The sequence below is a fragment of the Phascolarctos cinereus genome, unplaced genomic scaffold (assembly GCF_003287225.1).
Source record: "Phascolarctos cinereus isolate Bilbo 61053 unplaced genomic scaffold, phaCin_HiC Scaffold_4;HRSCAF=312, whole genome shotgun sequence".
NCBI classification, from domain to species: domain Eukaryota; kingdom Metazoa; phylum Chordata; class Mammalia; order Diprotodontia; family Phascolarctidae; genus Phascolarctos; species Phascolarctos cinereus.
Window position 1 is genome coordinate 52,574,882 of NW_027555847.1, and position 22,410 is coordinate 52,597,291.

General features: G+C 41.7%; 1 protein-coding gene across 1 annotated transcript in view; it reads left to right on the forward strand.

Moving 5' to 3' along the window:
* Positions 1–22,410, forward strand: part of FANCD2 (FA complementation group D2) — a 61,935-nt gene that overhangs the window by 18,420 nt on the left and 21,105 nt on the right. Inside the window, 14 exon segments of the mRNA XM_020981005.2 lie at positions 1,950–2,084; positions 4,515–4,646; positions 5,479–5,589; positions 8,280–8,389; positions 11,095–11,152; positions 11,788–11,907; positions 12,148–12,224; positions 12,611–12,757; positions 13,401–13,498; positions 13,789–13,904; positions 15,238–15,346; positions 19,071–19,181; positions 19,783–19,901; positions 21,167–21,313. Of these exon segments, the coding sequence (XP_020836664.1) occupies positions 1,950–2,084; positions 4,515–4,646; positions 5,479–5,589; positions 8,280–8,389; positions 11,095–11,152; positions 11,788–11,907; positions 12,148–12,224; positions 12,611–12,757; positions 13,401–13,498; positions 13,789–13,904; positions 15,238–15,346; positions 19,071–19,181; positions 19,783–19,901; positions 21,167–21,313 (1,590 nt within the window).

The following is a 22,410-nucleotide window of genomic DNA, read 5'->3' on the forward strand; positions in this document are numbered from 1 at the left end:
CTCTCTGCCTCTAATCTCCTCTTCCCTATCTTCTCCAAATAGCTACCAAATCAATAGTATTCCTAAAACACCAATCTAATTATGCCACATCCCTATTCAGAAGCATAGAATGGTTGCCTGTTACCTCTAGGATCAAATCCAAAAGCCACAGCCTGGCATTTTGAAAAGTCTTACTTCTATGGATAGCTTTTGTTTTTATGTTACCTTCATTTCTGAATCTGCTGCTCCCTCTGCCCCTACCCAGTGAGGCTTCTCTTTGGAAAAAAAAGGAGAAGAGCAGTTTGGCCAAACTAAGCCACCTCCGTCTCCGCTCTCTGCACTTGGCTTTCTGCCCAGCCTGGCTTGCTTGTGGTTCTTCCATCTCCATGTCTGTGCGGCCGTCCCATGTTTGGAAGGCTCTGCGTGCTGCACTCTTTGTTAGAATCCCTTCCTTCAGGACTCTGATCCAGCACTACTTTCTGCATGAAGCCTTTCTTGATCTCCCACACTTGCTAGTGTCTACCCTCCCTAATTCACCTTGTATTTATTTGATATATGCTTTTGTATGGACGTGTCTGCTCCAGTATAATGTAAGCTCCTTGCAGTGACTGTTTTATTTCTATCTTTGTATCCCTCGAACCTAATACAGTACCTGGAACATAGTAGGTGCTTAATAAATGCTTATTGATTGGTACTTCTTGCATATGGCCTTGTAGTAGTATTCCATTGTATTTCTGTATGACAAAATCCAGTTACTATTTCTTTGTTCCCACAAAAAGTAATGTTGTGAATATTTTGGTGCATATGAGAACTTTCTTTCTTTGGCCTTTTTGGGGTATATGCCTAGCAGTGGCATTTCTGGGTCAAAGAGTATGGACATTTTAATTATTTTTAAAGCATTATTCCAAATTGTTTTTCAGAATAGTCGGACTTATTTATAGTTTAAATAATGTGCAAGCGTGCCTATCTTTTCACCATCTCTCCAGCATTAAATATTTCCTGAATTTTCTAAATATCAATGAGTGTTTTGCTAGCCCTAGGAATGAAATTAACAATACAACTTCCTAGATTTTTTTGACTAGGCTATTGATTTGAGCCTTCCAGGCTTTTTTGGCTGCATCCCAGGAAGCTGTAGGAATGTTTTGGTTCAACTTTATGATTTTCACTTATCTATGTTTGCATTTGTTTTCCTTCCCCTTGCTTGTCACTATACTGTTCTGTCGAAGATTATAAACTCTTAGAGAGCTGGGGAATTTCTGTTAAATTTTTTTTGTATGTAGTAGTTAGTTTGCCATGTATCATACTTTTGGGTATTTAATAAATGTCCTTAGTAAAAATAATAAAGCTTGACTCAGAAGTTGTTTACTTATATAGTGTAGCAGTCAATCACATTTACATAGTGCTTTAAAGTTTCCTTACAACAAACCTGTGAGGTAAGTATCCACCAATGGCCATCCACCTCCCTAGTCTTGGAAGAAAGTCAACAGGCCTCTCCTCATCCTTTTCAGGCTAAAGCAGCTTTATGAAGTTTTGTCACTTGAGGCCACTTGGTTTCACTTTGAATCTTCAAGCAGAACTTAGCCTCCTAATGGTGGCGACCCTTCTGATAAAAAATAGGCGTTGTCTGGGGTCCAGAGGAGAGGTGAGGAGAGAAGGCCAGAAATGATAAATTAAGCATCTGATGTCATGGAAATTGTACTAGCCTTGAGTCAGTCAGAATCGAGCCTCAACCCACCCACTTCTAGCTTCCTACTCTTGGACAGGTCATTTGGTCTCTTTCAGTTTCATTTTCATCTATGAAAAGAGGATAATGTTGCTAATACTTAATCTACCTCACATGGTTATTGTAGCCATCAAAGTGGATAGTTCATATTAAAATACTTTGTAAACATTGAAGCACTATGTTAACAGTTTTTCAGGTCCAAAAAGTTGAATGTCTTTTCCCTGTCAGATGACTGTCTTTCTTTCAGGTTCTCAGAGATGTCTTTCCATCCATTTTGTCGCTGGCTCAGAGTTTGCTGCACTCCACAGACCAGAGTGTGATCTCTTTTGGCAGCCTTCTTTACAAATATGCCTTTTTGTCCTTTGATACATATTATCAACAGGTATTCTGGGACACAGCTAGGGGAAAATGGGGCAGTGATAGAGCTCCAAAGGGATAACTTGTGTCTTTTCTTTTCTTTTCTTTTCTTTTTTTCTTTTCTTTTCTTTTCTTTTCTTTTCTTTTCTCTTCTTTTCTTTTCTTTTTTTCCTATTTGGAAAAATTATTATCCGAACTTAGCATTTGGGTTGATTAGTTTTGTCACAGCATTTCTCAGCTTAGCTACAATGACAACCATCAGTTAGTTTCTGAACTGAAGTATGGTTGTTGTTTTTTGAAGTGGACTCCATAGGGCAGGGATCATTAAATAACTTTAGAAGTAGAGTGTGATAAGGAGAGAGGCACGGTTTCATAATTTAATTGTAAATAATCTAGTTGTCTATTGATCCTGGAGATGTTTTCTTGAAGAAAACTAAGGGTGTGCCAGCAAATTAAGAATGAGCTCCGGGGCAGCTAGGTGGTGCAGTGATAGAGCACCGGCCCCGAAGTCAGGAGTACCTGAGTTCAAATCCGGCCTTAGACCAAACACTTGACACTTACTAGCTATGTGACCCTGGGCAAGTCACTTAACCCCAATTGCCTGAGGAAAAAAAAAACCCCAAAATGAGCTCCAAGACCAGAATTCTTCACCTTTTTATGGTATGGGCCTTCTCAGAATAATATTCTTAAATGCATAAAATTACAAAGAAAACCAATTATATTAAAATATAGTTATTAAAATTTTTTTAAGTTAATGGATCTCAGGATAAGAAACTTTCCAAGACTCCCGTCCATAAACAAGAGCCATGAAGTGAAATTGGTAGCAGCTCTATTCCTTAGGGGGAGATTATGAAAATAGTGCTGGGCAAACTATGATGTACAGGGTGGAAAGGTCATCAGCCCAGAAGTCAGGAGAGTCCCAGTGCCCTTGAGCTCCGTGAACTCATTTCTTCTGTAATGGAGGCAAGGCGCTCCATCTCTCTGGGCCTCAGTTTTCTCATCTGTAAAATGAGGGTTATAAGATCATGATACCATAGATTTAGAGCTGACAGCATCCTCAGAAACTATCAAGTCTAATCTCACTCTACAGATGAGAAAACTGAGCGTAAGAGAGCTTAAGTGACCTGCTAGTAAGTGTCTGAGACAGGATTCCAATTCAGGTTTTCTTACTCCAAGTCAAGCATTTTATCCTTTGCACCATCTAGCTACCACTTATTAAATTTGCCCCAGAGCACAAGTGATTTTCCCAGGGTTAACATAACTAGTAAGTTTCTGAAGGCAGGATTTGAGTTCAGGTCTTCCTGACTCTAAGCCACCTTATCCACTGTACCACCTAGCTAGGCATTGGGCTTGAAGACTGATAAGGACTCCTCCAGCTGTAGTATTAACATTCTAAATACAGAGGTGAGAGGGAAGTAAAAGAAACAAAAAAAAACCCACCAAGAGTCTGCTGCAGGAGTGATTTAGACCACTTAGATCTAGAAAGATCTTCAGAACTGAGGAAGGCTGTCTCTACAGCATTGTCCTCACTTACATTTGCTGGAATATGATTCTGACTTGTGCCGTGTAGGGAATTACTACAAATGACAGGTAAAATCCGTACTTCAGCTGATTGCCTGAATTTCTGTGTCACTTCCCTTTTGTGAGCTTTTAAAAGTGCTGTGCAGTCTTGCTTGCCGTGAATTAAACATTCATTGTCTCTAACCATACCTGGATTAGAAGAGGGAAAGGGCATGGATTCCAAAGAGACAGAAGTGAAGCTACATGCAGAAATCAGAAGAGCTAACTTAATCATGTGTGTGCAAAGAAACAAATAAAGATATAAACATTAACACTCGTGCACATCTAGACATATGAAAAAATTTGAAACAGACCTGTGCTTCTCATTAGTACTCCACTGGTGTAGCTGGTGAGGGGCTTCTGCTACCACAGTGTTGGTACCTTCTCTGTGATGTGAAGTAGCAATTTGGAGAACTGCCAGAGTAGTGAGAGGTTAAATGAGTTGTCAGGGATCACACAGAGATAGCCTGTGTCAGAGCTGGCATCAGAACCCGTGTCATCCTGCCTTCAAGACCAGTTCACTGTCCACCAGACCACAAAGCTTCTCACCAGAAATGTAGAACATGGGATTTTAGCACTGGGAAGGATCTCTCAAGATCACTGAGTTGGGCCTCCTCATTTTACAGAGGAAAAAACTGAAATGGAGAGAAGGAAGTGATGTACCCACAGTCTCATGTCTAGTTAAAAATGAAGGGAATGAATCAAGGAATGTGGTGGGTGCAAGCATACTTAATATCCCTATAATTCTAAAGGTAATGTGGCTGGCACTGAGACATGCTAGGCACAGAGTCTGCTGGGCGGTAGGAAAATATGTAAGTTGAAAAAGAGATGGGCACAAGACCACTGTGCTGTGTTTTTTTGTTTCACCTTTTCTTAATTGCTTTTCTCCTGTCAGGAAGTAATTGGCGCGTTAGTGACCCACGTCTGCAGCGGGAATGATGCTGAAGTTGATATTGCTCTAGAGGTGCTCTCGGAGCTGGCGGTTCTCAGTCTGTCTGCCGTGAGACTGTATGCTGTCTTTGTGAAGGTGCTTTTCTCTCCTCTGAGTCCTGAAATACTCCTCAGCCCTGGACATCTTGGAGAGGATGTATCTGTTAGTTTAAGTGCCTCCTCCTGTGTGCAGACCATAGTCGTAGCAGGGCTAAGCGTTTATGATTAGGGGAGGCAGTACCTTGTGTGGAAGAGCTCTGGATTTGGAGACTCAAGACCTGAGTTTGAGTGGCAGCTGCTGCTTACTGCCTGTGTGACCTTGGTTAGGTCCTGGAGTTCCCTCCCACCTCTAACACAGGCATGAAGCAACAGGAGAATAAGCCTTTTCAGAACAGCAGTGGACTGAACTGTGAGCCAAGCTGTGGGGAACAAGGGTTAGAGGCTGTGCTTGATTTATTATGAGAGTTAATGGTTTTTCCTCTTGGTTTAATTGAAGTGATAAATGAATAGCCTGAGGTCTTTAGTTAAATCCTTACTCACAAGTCATCTGAGATGACATCTGTAACATCAGCTGTTATAACTAGAACTTCTTGCACTGTCTTATGAACCTGTGCGTTATTGGGTGCATGCACATGCATACACACATGTAGATACACATATGTGTGCATATTTAACCATTGGCTAATCAGATTTTGAGATCATATAGTCCAGTTCCTTCCTTTCACAGATGAGCAGACTGAGGCCCAGAGAGTGGAAGTGATTTGCCCAAGGACAAACAGGTAGTAACAGAGCTAGAGTAAGGGTGCAGGTCTGACTCCAAATCCAGGATTTTTCCACTGTACCTTTCTGGGCAGCTAATCCACCTGCATCTCTAGAAAGTGTTAATTTCTGTACCTCATGTCTGATTACTATTTTTTTCTCCTTCACAGGGCATTCTGGATTATCTAGATAATTTGACCCCTTCTCAAATTCGAAAACTGTTTTATATTCTTAGTACACTGTCATTTAGCAAGGGACATGAAGACAGCAGCCACATTCAGGTAAGAGACACCATGGTGGGAGAAAGCTGTCATCCTATATCTTCCCTCCATTTTTCAGCCAAATACTTTGAAAAAGCTGCCTATGCATACTATAGCGACTTCCTTCCTCCCAAGTGCTCCTCAGCCCTTTGCAATCTAACATTCAACCTCATTTCAACTGAAAATACTCTCTCCAAAGTTAGCATTGAATCTCTTAATTGCCAAATCTCATGTACTTTTCTCAACCTATCTGTTGCATTAGACACCATTGTCCACTCTGCTTTCTGGGTTTTTCTGGCATGACTCTCTCCTAGTTCTCCTCTTACCTTTCTTACCATTCCTCAGTCTCATTTGCTGGATCATTTTCCATATCACTTTTCCCAGTGTGGGTGTCCCCAAGGTTCTAAGCTGAGCCCTCTTCTCTTCTGCCTCTGTGTTCGTTCTCTCTCTCTCTCTCTCTCTCTCTCTGTCTTTCTCACCTCATTGACTCTCATGGGTTTAACTATTGTGTTTGTGCAGATGGCTCACAGATGGGACTTTGAGCTCAAAATAGGCCAGTAGGCAGTTGCTTGACTTGATCTCAGGAGAGAGGTGAGGATATGTAGATCTGAGATCATCAGCTTAAAGATCATTAACCCATGTGAACTGATTAGGGTCATTGGTGCCTGGACAAGAAAGACTCTTAAATTTAATGTGCCAACAATTAAATCAGTGCTTATAGACAAATATGTTTGATTTTTAACACCACTGCCCTTTGTCTGCCACTTTGCCACCGCTGCTTCAGAAACAGACGAGGGCCACGTGGGGGTGGGTGCCATTTTGTATTTTTCATTCTCATGGGTTACGATGGCCAAAGAATTAATCACCAAATACCTAGCTTAGTGGGGATGAGTTTCTTGTACTTAGATGGGCTGATCATCAGAAAGTAAAACATTCTGTCACCATGACTTTATGTAAAGCCTTTCCAGTATGGCAGATCCTGCCAGAAGTTATATTTGCCTGGCATAACCTTTGATAACTCAGGGTCACATGTTTGTCATGCCTGGCACTGAAGCAAGACTATATAGTATTGTCTGGTGGTCTGTCATCCAAGAACTAGCCAGGGCTATCCCTATTTAGCTAATGAGATTGAACTAGTTTTCCTAAAATACAGCTTGATCATGTCATCTCTTACCCAGCTTAAATACTTCTCCACGACTCCTCATTACTTACCAAATTAAGTCCAAACTCTTCCCCTGGCATTTAGACACTTCTATGTTTTGGTCCCCCCCCCGTTTCTAATCTTACTTTTCTTCCATTGTTTCAGTTTGTACACTCTGTGCTCCAGATAACATGTATGACTCAGATCCTTGGAATTGTTGTTCTGTTTCTCACATGTGTGTATTTTTCATGGTATTCTCCACAAAGGATTCCCTTCCTCCAACCTCCAGCCTGTTCTTCAAGGCTAAGCTCAAATGCAAATCCTTGCCTTGAAGCCTTTCTTGATCCTCTTCCTCCTAGCAGACATAACCTTTTCTTTCCACTCCCATAGGCTTTTGTACCTCTCTAATTGTATTTGAATGCTTCTAGTTCTGCCTTTTTAAATTATTTGTGCATGTTTTCCTTTCTATATGTAAGGAAAGTTCTCTGTAAGCTCTGTGAGGACAGAGACTATATCTTATATTCTTCTTTGCGTCCTCAATAGCACCTGCTTCACACTTGTTACCTAAAGTGTATTTGGTAAATATTTGTTGAATTAATAAATGTTGAAGTAGGTGAGCAGGCTGTATTGGAATCCAAAATTCTTGGGATGAGTTCATGCATTTATATGGAAGTTACTGTGGAATTTAACTTTGAATAACAAACAGCTTCATTGTATTTCTACTAAAGTGCTTTTCAATACTGCTGTTTGTAGAATAGTGAATAGGATTTCTCATAAGATTTTACACCTTGTATTTTCTTAAGTATTTTTCTGAAAGTATGTCTCTTAAGGCTAAGGGCAACATGTGTAATGTCCAGTCAGAAGGTACCCATTCCTGTCTTTTCCCCTGCCATGGGGTTTTCTCACTAGGTTTTTTGGGTTGTTATTGTTGTTGTTGTTTTTTAAATTTTATTAATACTTTTTGTTTTTACATAGCAGACAGATCCCAACAAACAAGCAGACAAACCTTCTTGTGTGTTTATTTAGAGCAGTGATTTTGAAGCCTTTAGGAATAAGGAACCTTTCTACATTGCTCATCCTGTAGGAACTATATGAGAGTTGTAATGTTGAGAGAGAAGTTGGAAGTGATGCAGTAAGCAAAAGTCAAGTATGGTTCCCATGGCCACACTTTCTTTCCTGGAACTCCTCAAAAAGCCTTGTGGAGCCTGGGAAATTTGAAGAAACCACACATGGAAAACATGAGTTTAGGGTCAAGAAAAAGTACAAAGATACGTGGCATAAGGTGGGAATTCCAGTATTCTTTCCTTAGGTCTCATCCTGGATGCTGCAGATTCCATTGTGTCATATGAGCCTTTCTGTTAATTCTAGCAACATAGATTCCAGCAACATGAAATAGACTGATAGATAATTTTCTTCAGAAAAATCCTGCATTTGGGTTTATATACATGTCCCTGATGCCTCTACATATGAACAAAGAAATAACTTTAGTTTTCCATGTTCACTGGGAGACTGAATAGCTTTTTAAAGATAACTAACAACTTCTTTCCTTATTTTTCTGTATCCTTTGCAGGATGATATGTACCTGGTGATTCGAAAGCAGCTTTCCAGTACTGTATTTAAATACAAACTAATTGGGATTATTGGTGCCATCACCATGGTGGGTAGTATGGCAGCAGACAGGTGAGAGCAGGCTGAGTTTGTGGCTCCCAAAGTTGTAGGTTAGGAATTAACTTTATAGTCATTGGATTATAGAATTGCTGAGGACCTTGAGATCATCAGGTCCAGCCTTCTGTTTTCAGGCAGTCTAGGTATCATCCCCACTTTGCTGCAGCCTAGATCCAGGGAGGCTGTGATTTCCTTGTCCAAAGTCCCAGAGCTAGTGAGTAGCATAAGGAGAACCATAACCCACATTAAAGAGAGTGGAGCCCTAGCCTGAGAGTCAGGAGAATCTTGGTTCTAGGCTTAACTCTGACACCAATTAGCTGTATGATTTTGGAGAGATCACATAACTCTCTTCTTGATCTATTAAAGGAACAGTTTGGGCTAGATGAACAGTAAAATCCCTTTCAATTTTAACATCCCGTATTCTTTATTTCCCACCACATAGTCCTCTAAGATACTACCAACAACAATAATAATGCTGACCCTCCCCTCACTGGCCCACCCAGAGTCTAACTCTAGTTTTCATTTTTGCACAAATCTGTCAGTGACAGATTTCACTGCTTTCACAAGTAAAAGAGAAGGAATTCAGTTTGTTTAACTTGTTAAAAAAGCGAGAGTTTGTTACTAGTTATAACTCTTATAAACATATTCGTGATACAATAAAAACAACACCAATTGAATCCACTAGAGAAAAATTACCCTTGGGGAGGCCTTAAGCTATTTACAAAGAGAAGGAAATCAGTAGCTGCTCATTCTCGTCTTCCTTTATTAAATGAATTTGTAAAACCAAACGGCAAACTCCAAAATGCAAAATGACTCATGGATTGGAGATTCAGACTTGGGGGCTATGTATAGGACAGGAATTGTATAGTTATTCCAGAGATTGGCTGGGGCTGAGGTCACCAAAATATTTTCACAGCTCCACAGCCTTTCACATTCTGCTGTTCTTTTCCCAGCATCTCATCTTCTCTTTTCTCAATACTGACCAGTATAATAAGAACTGACATTTTTGTAATGCTGTTTTCATCTTGCCTGTGACATTATGACTGTTGGTCCACTGATGCTCTTTTTGTAAAATTGGGCTTCCCGATTCTGGTCTATCCCAAATGACAGCAAGCAGATTGGAGGCCTAGCAAGGTGATGAGCTTGGGGCATGGTAACTTCTTAGAATTGCTTTGTCGGGGTTTTCTAAGAGCTCAGGAGACACTTTTGGGGTCCCTCTGAGGGTCTAAAGGATGTAGTGGAAAGAACACTGAACTTGGAGTTAGGAAACCTGGATTTAAATCTTGGTACAGCCATTTATTAACTCTGTGACTATGGAGAAGTCATTTAATCACTCCGCCTCAGATTCTCATATGTAAGAGGGGATATTCATAATATCTATATACAACAATAGTTCTTTCATTTGCTCTTGATAATATTCCTTGGTTAGTAGCTATTTACATTGGTGGACTTCTCTTGATAAGGATTTTCAGTGCTACAGCCCGATTGAGCATAGCCCCCATGAGCCCTCTCCGGTGCCTTTATCCTTCTTAGGGAAAATAAGCCCCACTGATTCATTTGTGGCAAAATGTTCTGCACCACATATGTACAACTGAGTTCATTGTCTTCCTGCCAAAAGCTTTACTGCTTTTAACTTCCCCACTTCCATCAGCAGTGTGGCTCATACCCTGGGGTCACTTGGGGGCATTTCTTCACCCTCACATCCAACAAGCATTCAAGTTCTGTTGGTTCTGTTTCCACAATATCTGCTTCTTTCCATTCTTGCTGCAGCTGCCCTGGTGCAGGTCCCGATTAGATCTCAACTTTTAGAATTACCTCTTAATTGATTTCCCTTTTTATTTCCCATCTCTCCACCCTTCACACCATCCTTCACACTTTTACCAAAGTAATCCTCCTGTGGCTTGGGTCTGACCAGTTGAGTCCCCTGGCTTCCTATTGCCTTCCAGGTAAAACATAGACACCTTAACGTGGCATTGAAGTTCCTCCAAAGTCTGACTCGCACCTAATTTTTCAGCCTTATTTCACACAATTTACTGTTGCATATTTTACTTGCCAGCCAAAATGAATTTTGCAGCAATCCAGTCTCAGTCTTTTCTTTTCCTCTCTACCTTCTCTGCATTTGCCCATGCTGTCTCCCATGTCTAAACCAGACCACTCCTATGTTACTACCTTTTGAAATCCTTTCTCTTATTTTCAGGCTCAGCTTGGCTTCCTGATTCTTCCATGAATCCTTCCCAGCTAAAAATGACAATTCTTACTATAAATCTCTTGTGCTCCTCTGTTTGGACTTTCCTGTGTATTTGATTCTGTTCCAACATGTGTCATTATTTTTCTAATGTTTGATCCATTTACTGGACCATAAGCTCTTTGAGTTTAGAAATTCCATCCTTTTCTTTTTTTTTTTTTTGAAATCCTCATATCCACAGTAACTACCAACAGTCATAGAATATCTTCAGGATTATTGGTATTGATGTTTCCTCCACCAAGGCAGATAGCAACTACTTAATAGTTTCTGTGGCTGCTTATGATTTGTCTGTCTAAACTTAGTCTGATTGGTCCTCAGACAACAGAAAATATCCATTGCTAAACCCCATGCTCAGAGTTTTCAAGGAGTGTCAGAATAGAACCTTAGTAGAGACTTGAATATAGAAGGTACCTAATGAGTGTTTGTTTAACTGAATGGAAAAACAAGAACTGAGGTTATTTACTGTTTTGTGAAGTGATGCTTCTGGCCTGACCCCAGATGGAGCAGAACTGAGCAGTGAGCGCTGCAAACAGGTGAGTGACCTCTTTGCTTATAACAAGATAGAAGTAGCCACTCCGTGGATTCCACTCACCCAAATTTTCCAAGTGCATGAATTTACTTTGTTTTTTCCACTATCACAACACCTTTGGAAAAGTGTGTTATTTTTCTGTGATTGCTAGGGGTGAGGGAACAAGGAACTTTGCAAGTGTAGCCAGTACAGGGACAAGGATAGGTCATCCACGTGACTCCAGAGGTACATAAGAAGGCCTTGTTCTAGAGGCTGTCAGGAGACCTGTGTTCAAATACAGTCTCCGATACTTGGTACCTATGTGGCCTAGGGCATCACTTAATCTGTCTGAGCCATCTTTGACATGAAGGGGTTGAACCTTCCAGCTCTAGATCTGTGATTCAGTCACTTACCAGCACTGCAGGATTAGAATGAAACAAGCTCTTGACCAGAGCAAGGTGTATACCTTACAAGAAGGCATTGAGGGTTTTGAAAAGGAAGTGTGACCGAGGGCCCCTGCAGTGCCTTACCGGGAGGACTTGGGGCAGGGGGCTTGGTCAGGGAGGATAGATGGGGGTGGAGGCAGTGGTTGTTTTGTTATTTCTGTTGATGTTTGTTAACGTGCTCATAGGTCGGTTTTATTCTTTTTCTACTCCATAGGTGACTTCTCTATTACAACTGGTGCATTCTTGCAGTGAACAGTCTCCCCAGGCCTCTGCACTGTATTATGATGAATTTGCCAACCTGATTGCAAAAGGAAAATTGGCTCCAAAAACCCTGGTATGGCCAAGTGTTCTGGATCACTTCAACCAAGTGATGTGTGAGGCTGGCTCTATAGCTGTGGGTGCTTTAGATGATCCTTGCTGAACAGGAGGTTAGGAGGAGGGCAGTGGAGGGAGACAGAAATGGAAAGGAACATGCTGTGAGGTGTGTCTGAGCTCTTTAGGAAGGACCAGCTCTCAGCTCTGCTGCTTCTTCGTGGTCTCTTGCCCAAACCTGCTTCTTCTTTGTCTTTTGAAGGAGTGGATTGAACAGACCATATGTAATGATTTCCAGGATGCATTTGTGGTGGACCTCTCTGTTCTTCCAAAGGTTAAGTAAGTGCTCTCTGTCCCCTTGTTTGGTTTCATTTTCTTGTGAGATTTTCTCACCTTCATTAGGCTTTTCTTTCCCTCACATTATTAAATGCCAGACATCTGGCATTTGGTTGGGAACTGCAGGGTTTTTCAGATATCTTTTTAAGATCAATAGCATGATTACTTTCCTCCAAATCTCAAGACCCTTCCATTCCCAGAACTGGCATCTTAAGTAGCAAGAGTCTCCCATAGTGGTGTTTGTTTTCCTCTTGGTCAGACAGCTGTTTCTATGTCATTTCCTTCTCCCAAATCAGATTAGATTTGGCTCATTAACTTGGTGTAATAATTCCCCACAACCTTAGCTACTACGTGTTCCAGGGAACGTGAGGTGGTTCTTTTCTCTGCAGTGACTATCCCTTCCCAGTAAAAGCCATGTATGGCCTGGATGAAGATGAGAGTCAGGATGGAATCGCCATCAACTTTCTCCCACTTCTCTTGCTTCGGAATCTTGGGAGCGATGTGGGTGTAGTGACTTCTCGGGATCAAGACCAAAAGTCAGTGAAGTTTCTCTTTTTCCAAAGCCCCTGTTTGTGTCTTAAATGTCCACTGGCCATCCCACAATTCTTTGAAGTCTCAGGCATCTGAGCAAGAATGGTTCTCCTGATCTGGTAGCAGTGGAAAGGACGGGAGAAATGGGAACGCTTCTTTGTTCCTTATCCAGGAGACTGTATGTCCCTTTCACTTAGCAATAAATACTATGATGTGCAGTTTTCTTTTGCCAGCACGTACTTGTTCCTTTCACTTTTCCCTTTGAACTTCCCTTTGTCAGCTTCACTACCTGTACCCCTTACGTTCAGTGAGACCAGCAAATGTTTGTTTAGTATATCCTCTTTCTTTTTTTTTTTTTTTTGGTTGGGCAGTGGGGGTTAAGTGACTTACTCAGGGTCACACAGCTAGTAAGTGTTATGTGTCTGAGGTTGGATTTGAACTCGGGTCCTTCTGAATCCAGGGCCGGTGCTCTATCCACTGTGCCACCTAGCTGCCCCCTTAGTACATCCTCTTTACCTAGTCCTCAGTCCCTAACATTAGTTGGCTTCCTTTGGCAAAATCCTTGTTACTAGGGGTTGGGCTTCCTTAATTATAATTTAGAAATGAAATTATAAAATGAAGCTGAGAAGTCTTTGCTCTTTTTTCTAGGTTAGTGTCTCCAGTGTGCCTGTCACCCTATTTCCGGTTATTGAGGCTTTGTGTGGAGAAACAACATGGAAATTTGGAGGAGATTGATGCTCTGTTAGGTACACAAGAAAGCTTTGGGGCCCGTTTTTCTGTAATCTTTTTTTATCTTTTTGGTGGATTGCAGGGGAGGGGACATACATGTGCATGGTGATAAGGCTACCTTGCTATGGAAAAGAGAGTTATTCTTCAGATGAAAAGGAAGTAATATCATTGTCCATGAAGGAATCCCTTGGCAAGTATGAGGATAGGTAGCAAGTAGAAAATAGGGTCAGCTCCTGAAGGTAGCAAAATCTGGACCTTTTAGTTTGAATTAAAGGAAAGGAAAGATTTTTGTTTTCTTCTCTTTCAGATTGTCCTTTGTACCTCCCTGACCTGGATCTTGGAGAGAAGCTAGGATCCTTCTCTGTACAGGAGCGTTCCTTTAGATGCTCACTCTTGTTCCTTGCTGTTAACTGGTTCCGGGAGGTATGCACATACCTACTGAGGAGAGTGAGAGAGATCTTGGAAGGATCTGTCCTTGCCTAAACTTGTCTGCTTCCCCAGTAGCCAATCCACTGCTCTGCATCCAGAAGGTGTTTAAGAAATGTATTTGTACTTGTAGCCCTGAATCCAGGAGGTAGCCCATCGTCAAGTTTGCTTCTACCCAGCCTCCTTCTGTTCCTCATACCCAAGTCTGGGAAAGATTTCCATTTTATGTTTCTTAGATTCTTGACAGTTGTTGTTAATAATAGAATCTCATATTTATATAGTATTTCTTACATTCCAGGTCTCTTGACAATTTATTGTCTCATTTGCTATCATAATCCTATTAGGCTCAATAGAAGTTTTTTTAGCCCCATTTTACAGGTGGAAGGACCTGAAGCCCAGAGAAACTAATTGACTTTCCTTTTTTTTTTAAATTTTTTTTTCTAATTGACTTTCCTAAGGCCGCATAGAGTGACCACATCTTGTTTCCTGATGTCTAGCCTATGATCTTTGTACTCTATGTCTCAGGATCCCGGCAGTCTGTTCTTGGGGTGATCTCCAAGTCTTGGATCCCCAGTTGTTTATCTTCTCATAAACAAATTCACTTCAACCTTTAGTCTAGTCTTACAGTGTGCAAGTCATTGCACCAAGTAATGTAGGAGATAGATGAGTAGCTTTATCCTCAGGAATTTTCTAGTTGGTGATAGGGTGATAGGACAGGGATAAAACAAGTACATAAATTACTGTGTCATGAGAAATGTATAAAGTATTACAGAGGTTCATATGAGAGAAGGGTCATAGGATCATAAATTTAGATTTGGAAAGGACCTGAGAAGTCATCTAATCTGACCGCTTTAATATGAGGCCCAGGCCTGAGGCAGAATCTGAAGCAAAGTCTCCCAGGCTCCGGGTGTAGGAGAAATCCTCTCCCCATGGCTTTCTCAACCTTGAGAAACTCAGTGATTGTTTATGAAGGGAAATAGCAGCTAAGAAACTTTCAAAGGCCCAGTTAGTGTTTATTCATTAAGAGGTTGTTTTGTATAGTGGAAAGAGCCCTGAGCCTGCAGTTGTGAGAGGTCCCTGGTCTTTAATCTCTCCAGTACGTATCAGTGGTCTGGTCCTGGGCAAGTTACTCTTTGCTTCTGAGCTTCAGCCTTCTCCTCTGTGAAGTAAGTATAATAATGACAAGAGCACATACTTCACAGAGCACAGAGTTGTGAAGCTCAAATGAGATAAATTATGTAAATTGCTTTGCAAATGTTAATAACCCACATAATTGTTAGTCATTATTATCATGCAGCTCATGGCAAGGCTGTCTTCTGGGCTTTTTCAGGTTGTGAACGCTTTCTGCCAACAAAAATCAGCTGAGATGAAGGGGAAAGTGCTGATCCGCCTACGGCACATCACGGAGTTACAGACGCTACTAGAGAAGTATTTGGCAGGTGAGAAAAACAGCAAACTTCTTAGCTTGGGCCCCTTTCTGCCCTTTCTTCTGGCAGATAACATTTCCTTACGTCTAAGTAGCACAATTGATTTAGCTATTCACTTAGTCAACAAACATTTGATTTATTACTATGAGCCAGGCACTGTGCTTTGGGCTGGGAATAATACAAAAACAAAAATGAAACAGTCCCTGCCCTCAAAGAGCTTTCATTCTATTGGAGCAGACAACATGCACGTGCATAAGCATAGGCAAACTGTGTGCAAAATAAATACAAGTTCATGTTGGGAAGGAAGGAGCAAGTAGCAAGGAGAAATTGAGGAAGTGACACTTGCGTTGGGATTCTTCAGGGTGACGGTGAGGAAGGGCAGAGGGGCAGCCTGTGCCAGAGGGGAAGGATCAGGTGTATGAGGAAAAGCAAGAAAGCCAACTGGACTAGACCACAGAGTGTAGTAAAGGGAGTAAATTAGAAGAAGGCTGGAAAGGGAGGTTGGGTCTAGAGTGTGAAGGGCTTTAAATGCCAAACAGGAGTTTTTGTTTGACCCTAGGGGTAATAGGGAGCCCCTGGGATTTATTGATTTGAAAAGTGACATTGTCAGACCTGTGTTTCAGGAAGATCATTTAGACAGCTCAGGAAAATTTCCAGACTTGAGACAGGCAGACACATTTGGAAGTTATTGCAGTAGGGCAGGCTAAAAGTTTTTGTTAAGGCCTGAACAAGGACATGAGAGGAAAAGGGGGACAAATGCAAGAGCCTTTATGGAGGTAGAAATGGTCAGATTTGGCAGGTGGCTGGCAGTATGGGGTGAAGGAGAAAGAGAGGCCCCACAGAGGAGCCAGAGGTTGGAGACACAGGTGACTGGAAGCATGGTGATACCCTCAACAGAAATTTCAGGAAATTCAGAGGAAGAGTGGTTTTGTGGGAAAAGATCATGAGTGCTGTTTGGGTGTGTTCATTTGGAGGTGGCTAATTCCAAATAGTATGTAGGCAGTTTGCAGTGCAGAATTAGAGCCCAGGATAACCAAGAGCTGAATGTGCAGATTTGCATAGAGATGGTAATTAAGTCCATAGATGTTGATATGGTCACCAAGAGAAGGAAAGCAGAAGAAAAGAGGTCCCAGGACAGCCTTGAGGTATACCTGTAATTAGAGAGCAGAGTCTGGATGAAGACCCAGTAAAGGAGTCTCGGGAGGAGTGGTCAGACAGACAAGAGGAACGAGAGAGCCAGGCCCCAGAAATTTAGGCAAGATTCTCCCAGAAGACTAGGAGATCAGATGTGTCAAACGCTGCAGAGTGGTCAGTGAGGATGAGGAATGAAAGGAGAGCATCAGCTTTAGTCAAGAGATCGAGGGTAATTGTGGTTTGTGGGGGTTTTTTTGCTTTTTGGTGAGGTAATTAAGGTTAAGTGACTTGCCCAAGGTCACACAGCTAGTAAATGTCAAGTGTCTGAGGTCAGATTTGAACTCAGGTCCTCCTGGCGGATAGGCCAGAGCTCTATTCACTGTGCCACCTAGCTGGCCCAATCCCAATTGAGAGTAATTGTGAAGAGAGCTATTTTTTGGTGAGATGCAGTCAGAAGCCAGGCTGCAAAGAGTTGAGGAGTGAATGAAAGGAAAGAAAATGAAGGCAAAGAGTGGACAGATTTCTCCAGGAGTTTGATTATAAATGGGAGAATAGAGAGAGGATGAGAACTTGAGGAAAGGTAAAGACAAGGGGGATTATTTTTTAAGGATTGAGGAGAATCTTTGATTCTCTGACATCTCCAATCAGCTACCAAGATATCAGTTTTGTCTCTGTGATGTATTTTATCCATCCCATCATCTCCGTAAACACTGCCAGCACCCAGGACAAGCCCTTATTCCTTCTCACCTGGGCTATTTTAATTATCTGATGACCTGCTAACTTAATTTCAGTTTCTTCACCCCCCCACATAACCCACCTCCACCTCCCAAACCCCCTTTCTCCATCTGTCCTTCATACAGTTATAAATATACTCTTCCTCATGCCTAGGTCTGACCATATTATTTGCCTGGTAAAAATCCTTCAGTGATTTCTTGTCTCTAAACAAAATAAAAATTCTTCAGCCTGTCATTCAAGGCCCTCTTCAGTCAGGCTTTAGTCTACCTATTTTACTCCCTTTTATACACTGTCTATTCTCTCCAAACTAGACTGCTGGCTATTCCCAATCTTGTCCTATATTCCCCAAGCTCCAGGTGTTTGTGTAGGGCCTACCTCTTGCTGAGAAGGCCCTGCCTCCTCAACCCTGCTTGCTCAGATCCTTTTTGACCCATCTCAAATGTCACCCTCTTCCATGAATCCTTCTCTTCCTCTCCTCTTCCCCTGCAGAAAGTCATATCTAATATTAAAGAGTGTTTCTTCTACCTTGTATCATACTTTTTTTGTGGAAATATTATGTCTCCCAGCTTAAACGATAAAGTCGTTGGGAGAGAGGACGACATTGATCTTAGTAATCTTTATAACCCCAGCTCTTAGCACAGTACCTTTAACGTAAAAGACATTTAATCAATGAATTGTCTCTCTGTTTTTTTTAAAGCTACTTTAAAACAGATTTCTACATAATCCCATATCTGTATTCCTGGAAAACGGAACCTGTTAGTGATAGATCATTCCTAGATAATGTTGCTTTCGGTTCTTTCACTATCTTTGAAATAGGAGAAACAGTGTGGGATGATGGAAGAATGCTGAACTTGAAGAGTCAGGAATGCCTGAGTTCCGATCCCATCTCCACCGTTTACTGGCTGTGTGACCATGGAGGGAATCACTTAACCTCTCTGGGCCTTCATGTTCTCATCTGTGAAACAGATAAGAACCCATAGTGCCCATTTCCTGAGACTATTGTGAGAGAATTAAATGAAGGCAGTATTTGTAAAGGGAGGGAATCAGGGAGGGAACCAGCCTTTAATAAGTGCCTACTATGTGCTAGGCACTGTGCTAGGTGCTTTACAAACATTATCTCATTTACCTTCACAACAGCCTTCACACTTCCTCTGTGAGATAGGTGTTCTTATAATCCTCATTTGTGTTGAGGAAACTGAGCCAGAGAGGTTAAGTGACTTACTTAGGATTATATGACTAGGAAGTATCTGAGGTTGGATTTGAATTCAGGTCTTTCTGACTCCAGGCCTAACAGTCATTCCACTGTTCGACCTAGCTAGCTGTCTTGTAGCACTTTGCAAAACCTTAAATCACAAATAAGTGTCAGCTCTTATAATTAAGTATGGTAGAGGTGACTTTGAGGGAAGCCAAAAATGGGGGCATACATGCTTTTGCTTCCCATCCTCTGTTACTAGCTAGGATTTTTTTTTTTTACTTGCTCAGTTAATGTAATCTGTCTATAAGGTGTCTTGGACAGTTTGCTGCATTTCATGGCAAGCCAGTTAATGTAGCTTTCTTTTGCACCATCTCACAAAAACAGCTGTCACTAACAGTTTTGATGGGTTTTTTTTTTGGTGAGGTGATTGGGGTTAAGTGACTTGCCTAGAGTCACACAGCTAGGAAATATTATGTGTCTGAGGCCGGATTTGAACTCAAGTCCTCCTGACTCCAGGGCCAGTGCTCTATCCACTGTACCACCTAGTTGCCCCAGGGACCAGCAGTTTTTAGGAGCTTTTCTGTCTGTATTCAGAGGCCAGTGGTGGTAGGTGGCCAGTGACTGGTATTTTCTGTGATGGTTGCTGGTAAGCTTCTCTTTTCTCTATTTCAGTTACTCCTGACTATGTCCCTCTTCTTGCAAATTTTGACTTGGAGACTTTAGATGGAGGCCCTCACATCAGTGCTGCTGTTACAGTGAAAAACAAAAAGAAGGGAGAAAAGGGTAAGCATTTCTCTTTTCCTATAATAACCTTCGATGTGGGTTATTTTGAGCTGATTGGTGACCTTGGCTATCATGTCGACATCCTCTGACTCATATGCCAGGTGCCCTGAGGCATGGGGAGTTTAGGGGGACTATGGACTACAGCCCCTTCTTGGGAAAGTGTTCTAACCGTGCAGATGTGGGTATGTTCCTTCCGTGTGGTTACTCCTTGTACTGATGAAGACCAGAGTCCCTTCGTGCCTTACATCTTCATGAGTTTCCATGGCCTAAAATAAGCTCATCACTAGGAGCCAGCCCTATGGTGATGAGTCTGTGCAGACTGAGCTGGGCTGGTCCTTAGATGACAAACAGTTATGAGATACACATTTAGGAGATCACGTCCCAGCTTGCATTTTGCTAGTATGGCTTTGGACAGTTGAGGGGACCTCAACATCACAAAGACACTTTGGCAAGGGGCTTCAGAAAATGAAACAAGCCATCATGTTGTGCGTGGGGAGTCAAGGGGTCGGGATGTTAAGGTGTTTTATCTTCTCTTGTAATGATTCTTGTGCATGGTGGTGTTCTGTGGGCAGGATTATTGTTTGTTGTTTTTCCTCTTAAGCACAGGGAGGAAGAAAACGAAAAGCTGATGGTGACAAGTCTTCCTCCCTGGAGAGACTTTCGAAGGAGGATGGTTCAGAATGTGAACATTCACAGTCTGATAAAAGTCAATTAGAAAAGGTATTGGGGCAGGGAGAGATTGGAGGGAGAGAGAGTGAGGTTGTTACCTCATAAACTCATAACCCAGCATACTCTACTTCTCTAATGGTTTCTATGCCCCCTCTGTACTGGACAACTGAAAGACTTCCTTGGGGGCAGTTTCCTGAAGACTGGGGAATCTGGGATTGCCTCCACCTATCAGGGACCCACCTCCAATACGTTAGGCTCAAGCGCTCTCTATTTGTGAGACTCACCGTGGCAGAAATGTCATTACGTGGTGGGGGGCAATACACCACCGGCATCTGCTGTTTCACGTTGAGGTAGCTGCTATGTTGGAGAAGGTGCTGATCTGGATTCCCACGTCTGACAGTAGCTTGATCTATGACCCCAATTAGGTGCCACTTTGTGCATCCATTTTCTTATCTGCAGAATGCCAATAATGCTTGTTATATACCTCATAGGTGTGTTTCGAGGAAAGTGCTTTGTAATGTCATTGTGCTCTCTGAGTACAGGCTACTATTTTTATTATTTCTGTTGTTTTAGCTGCTTATAGATGTGCCTCCTCAACAATCTGAGACCTTAAAATATACGAGAGAAAAATTATAAGTGATTGTTGGCTTTGAGGTAGCATGTCATAATGGGTAGAGGGTTGATTCCAGCACCAGGAGGACTTGAATACAAGTCCTGTCTCTGCCCCATCCTGGAGGCATGGCCCTGGGCCAGTCACTGAAGTTCTTGGGGCTTCCTGGCACCCCTCTATGACTGAGTGACGAAGACAGAGCCATCTGACATTAGTGGGAGCCTCCTCTTTTAAGAGTTAGCAGTGACATCATAGCTCCCCTGCCTACCCTCACCCTTACTAATCTATAAAATAGTCTTATAGTGTCAGTTCCAGATAATTAATGTTAATGTGCACACTCCTTTTGTTAACAACAAAAAAATGGGAAAGTTAAATGTACTATTGTTGTCTTGTGGTAACTGCTCTTTTAGGCAGCTCTGCTTAGCTTTTTTGTGGGAAGATAATATGGAGCGGTTGGTTGTGAGGAAGTGACTAATATGTCAATATAAAGTATATTCGTTTTAAAAAGGACAAAAATTAGTTATAGTGTAACTTTTAAATAGCTTCCTTAATAAATTTAAACTTTGATTGAATTTGTGCACATGTTTTCAGAAATATATATTTTGCATAAAATTAGATACATCAGTACACTTTGTAATTTAAAAAAAAAAGTAGATTTGGCCCTAGGATTTACTGTATTATATGTGCTGCTGCTGTTTTTGCCCAGGAATCCACAGAGAAGGAAGAGGAGAAGGCTTCTGTGTCGCTCCAGAATTATACCACTTTCTTCCGAGAGTTGGACCTTGAGGTGTTCTCTATTCTGCATTGTGGACTTTTGACCAAGTCCCTGTTAGACACCGAAATGCACACGGAGGTAAGGGATTGAGCAGGGATCCTCTAGCACTGGGCTGCGTCCTTCCATAAAAAGTTCCTGGACCTTATTCTTATTTTGTGAGAAGTCACAGAAGCAGGTAGTAGGAAAGTTGGGAATTTGTCTTGATAGCCTCTCTCGCTGTCTTTCCCCCACAAAAAATGGGGAGGAGGGAACAAACATTTCCTCAACACCTACTAGGGTGCTAGGCACTGTGTTAAGTACTTTACAAATATTATCTCAGGCATCCTGGTTAAAGGCATAGTTCATTTTATAAGCATACAATCTTCTGAGGAGATTGACTTCTGCCTCTTTCTCTATGAGGAATTTTGCATTCTGAGGTATTCAGAGTACTTCTGTAGGGCAGCCTGGTTCTGGGTCAGTCGTGGCCAGCTCCTGTTCTAGAGAAAGGACATATCTTGCTATGCTCTTTGGTCAGACTGGAGATAAATACTCAACTACCTGAGATGTCAGTTCCATCGTTTGGGATAAATTTCCTTGTGTTCTGAGTAACATGGTGACCTTGGAACAGCCTGTATTCTAATTGATAATAGTATACACTAAGGGAAAGAAACTGTGAAGGTAAAAATAATTTAACCTAAGGAAACAAATGCCATTAGCCATGAATGAGGCACTTTTCATTTCTGGGTTTTTAGATGATTTAATCTGAATCCATAGGTGGGAGGAAAGCTGAAGGATTCATTAATTGCAAGGGAGAAAATTATTACCAACGAGTTTTCTCATTAGATTTAATTCACAGTAGAAAGTTTCACTTTTTAATAATTTCAGAGGTCAGAGCACTGTAACATTGCTGTACTGTGAAGGGAAGCTTTTCCTGTTGGGACATTTAGGTTTTGGATTTTGGGGAAACTGGAAAGGTGAGAATTCCCCTTCAGATGGAAATGGAGCAAAGGTAAAATGTGTGAACTTCAGATCACACATCTTATCTGGCACCTTCATTTTAAAGTTCAAGAAACTGGGGCCCACATAGGTTCAGAGACTTGCTCAAGGTCACACAGATAGTTAAGTAGCAGAGCCAGAATCTGAACCAAATCCACAATTCTTTCTACTGTATTCATGAACCTGATAAAATGGTAAAT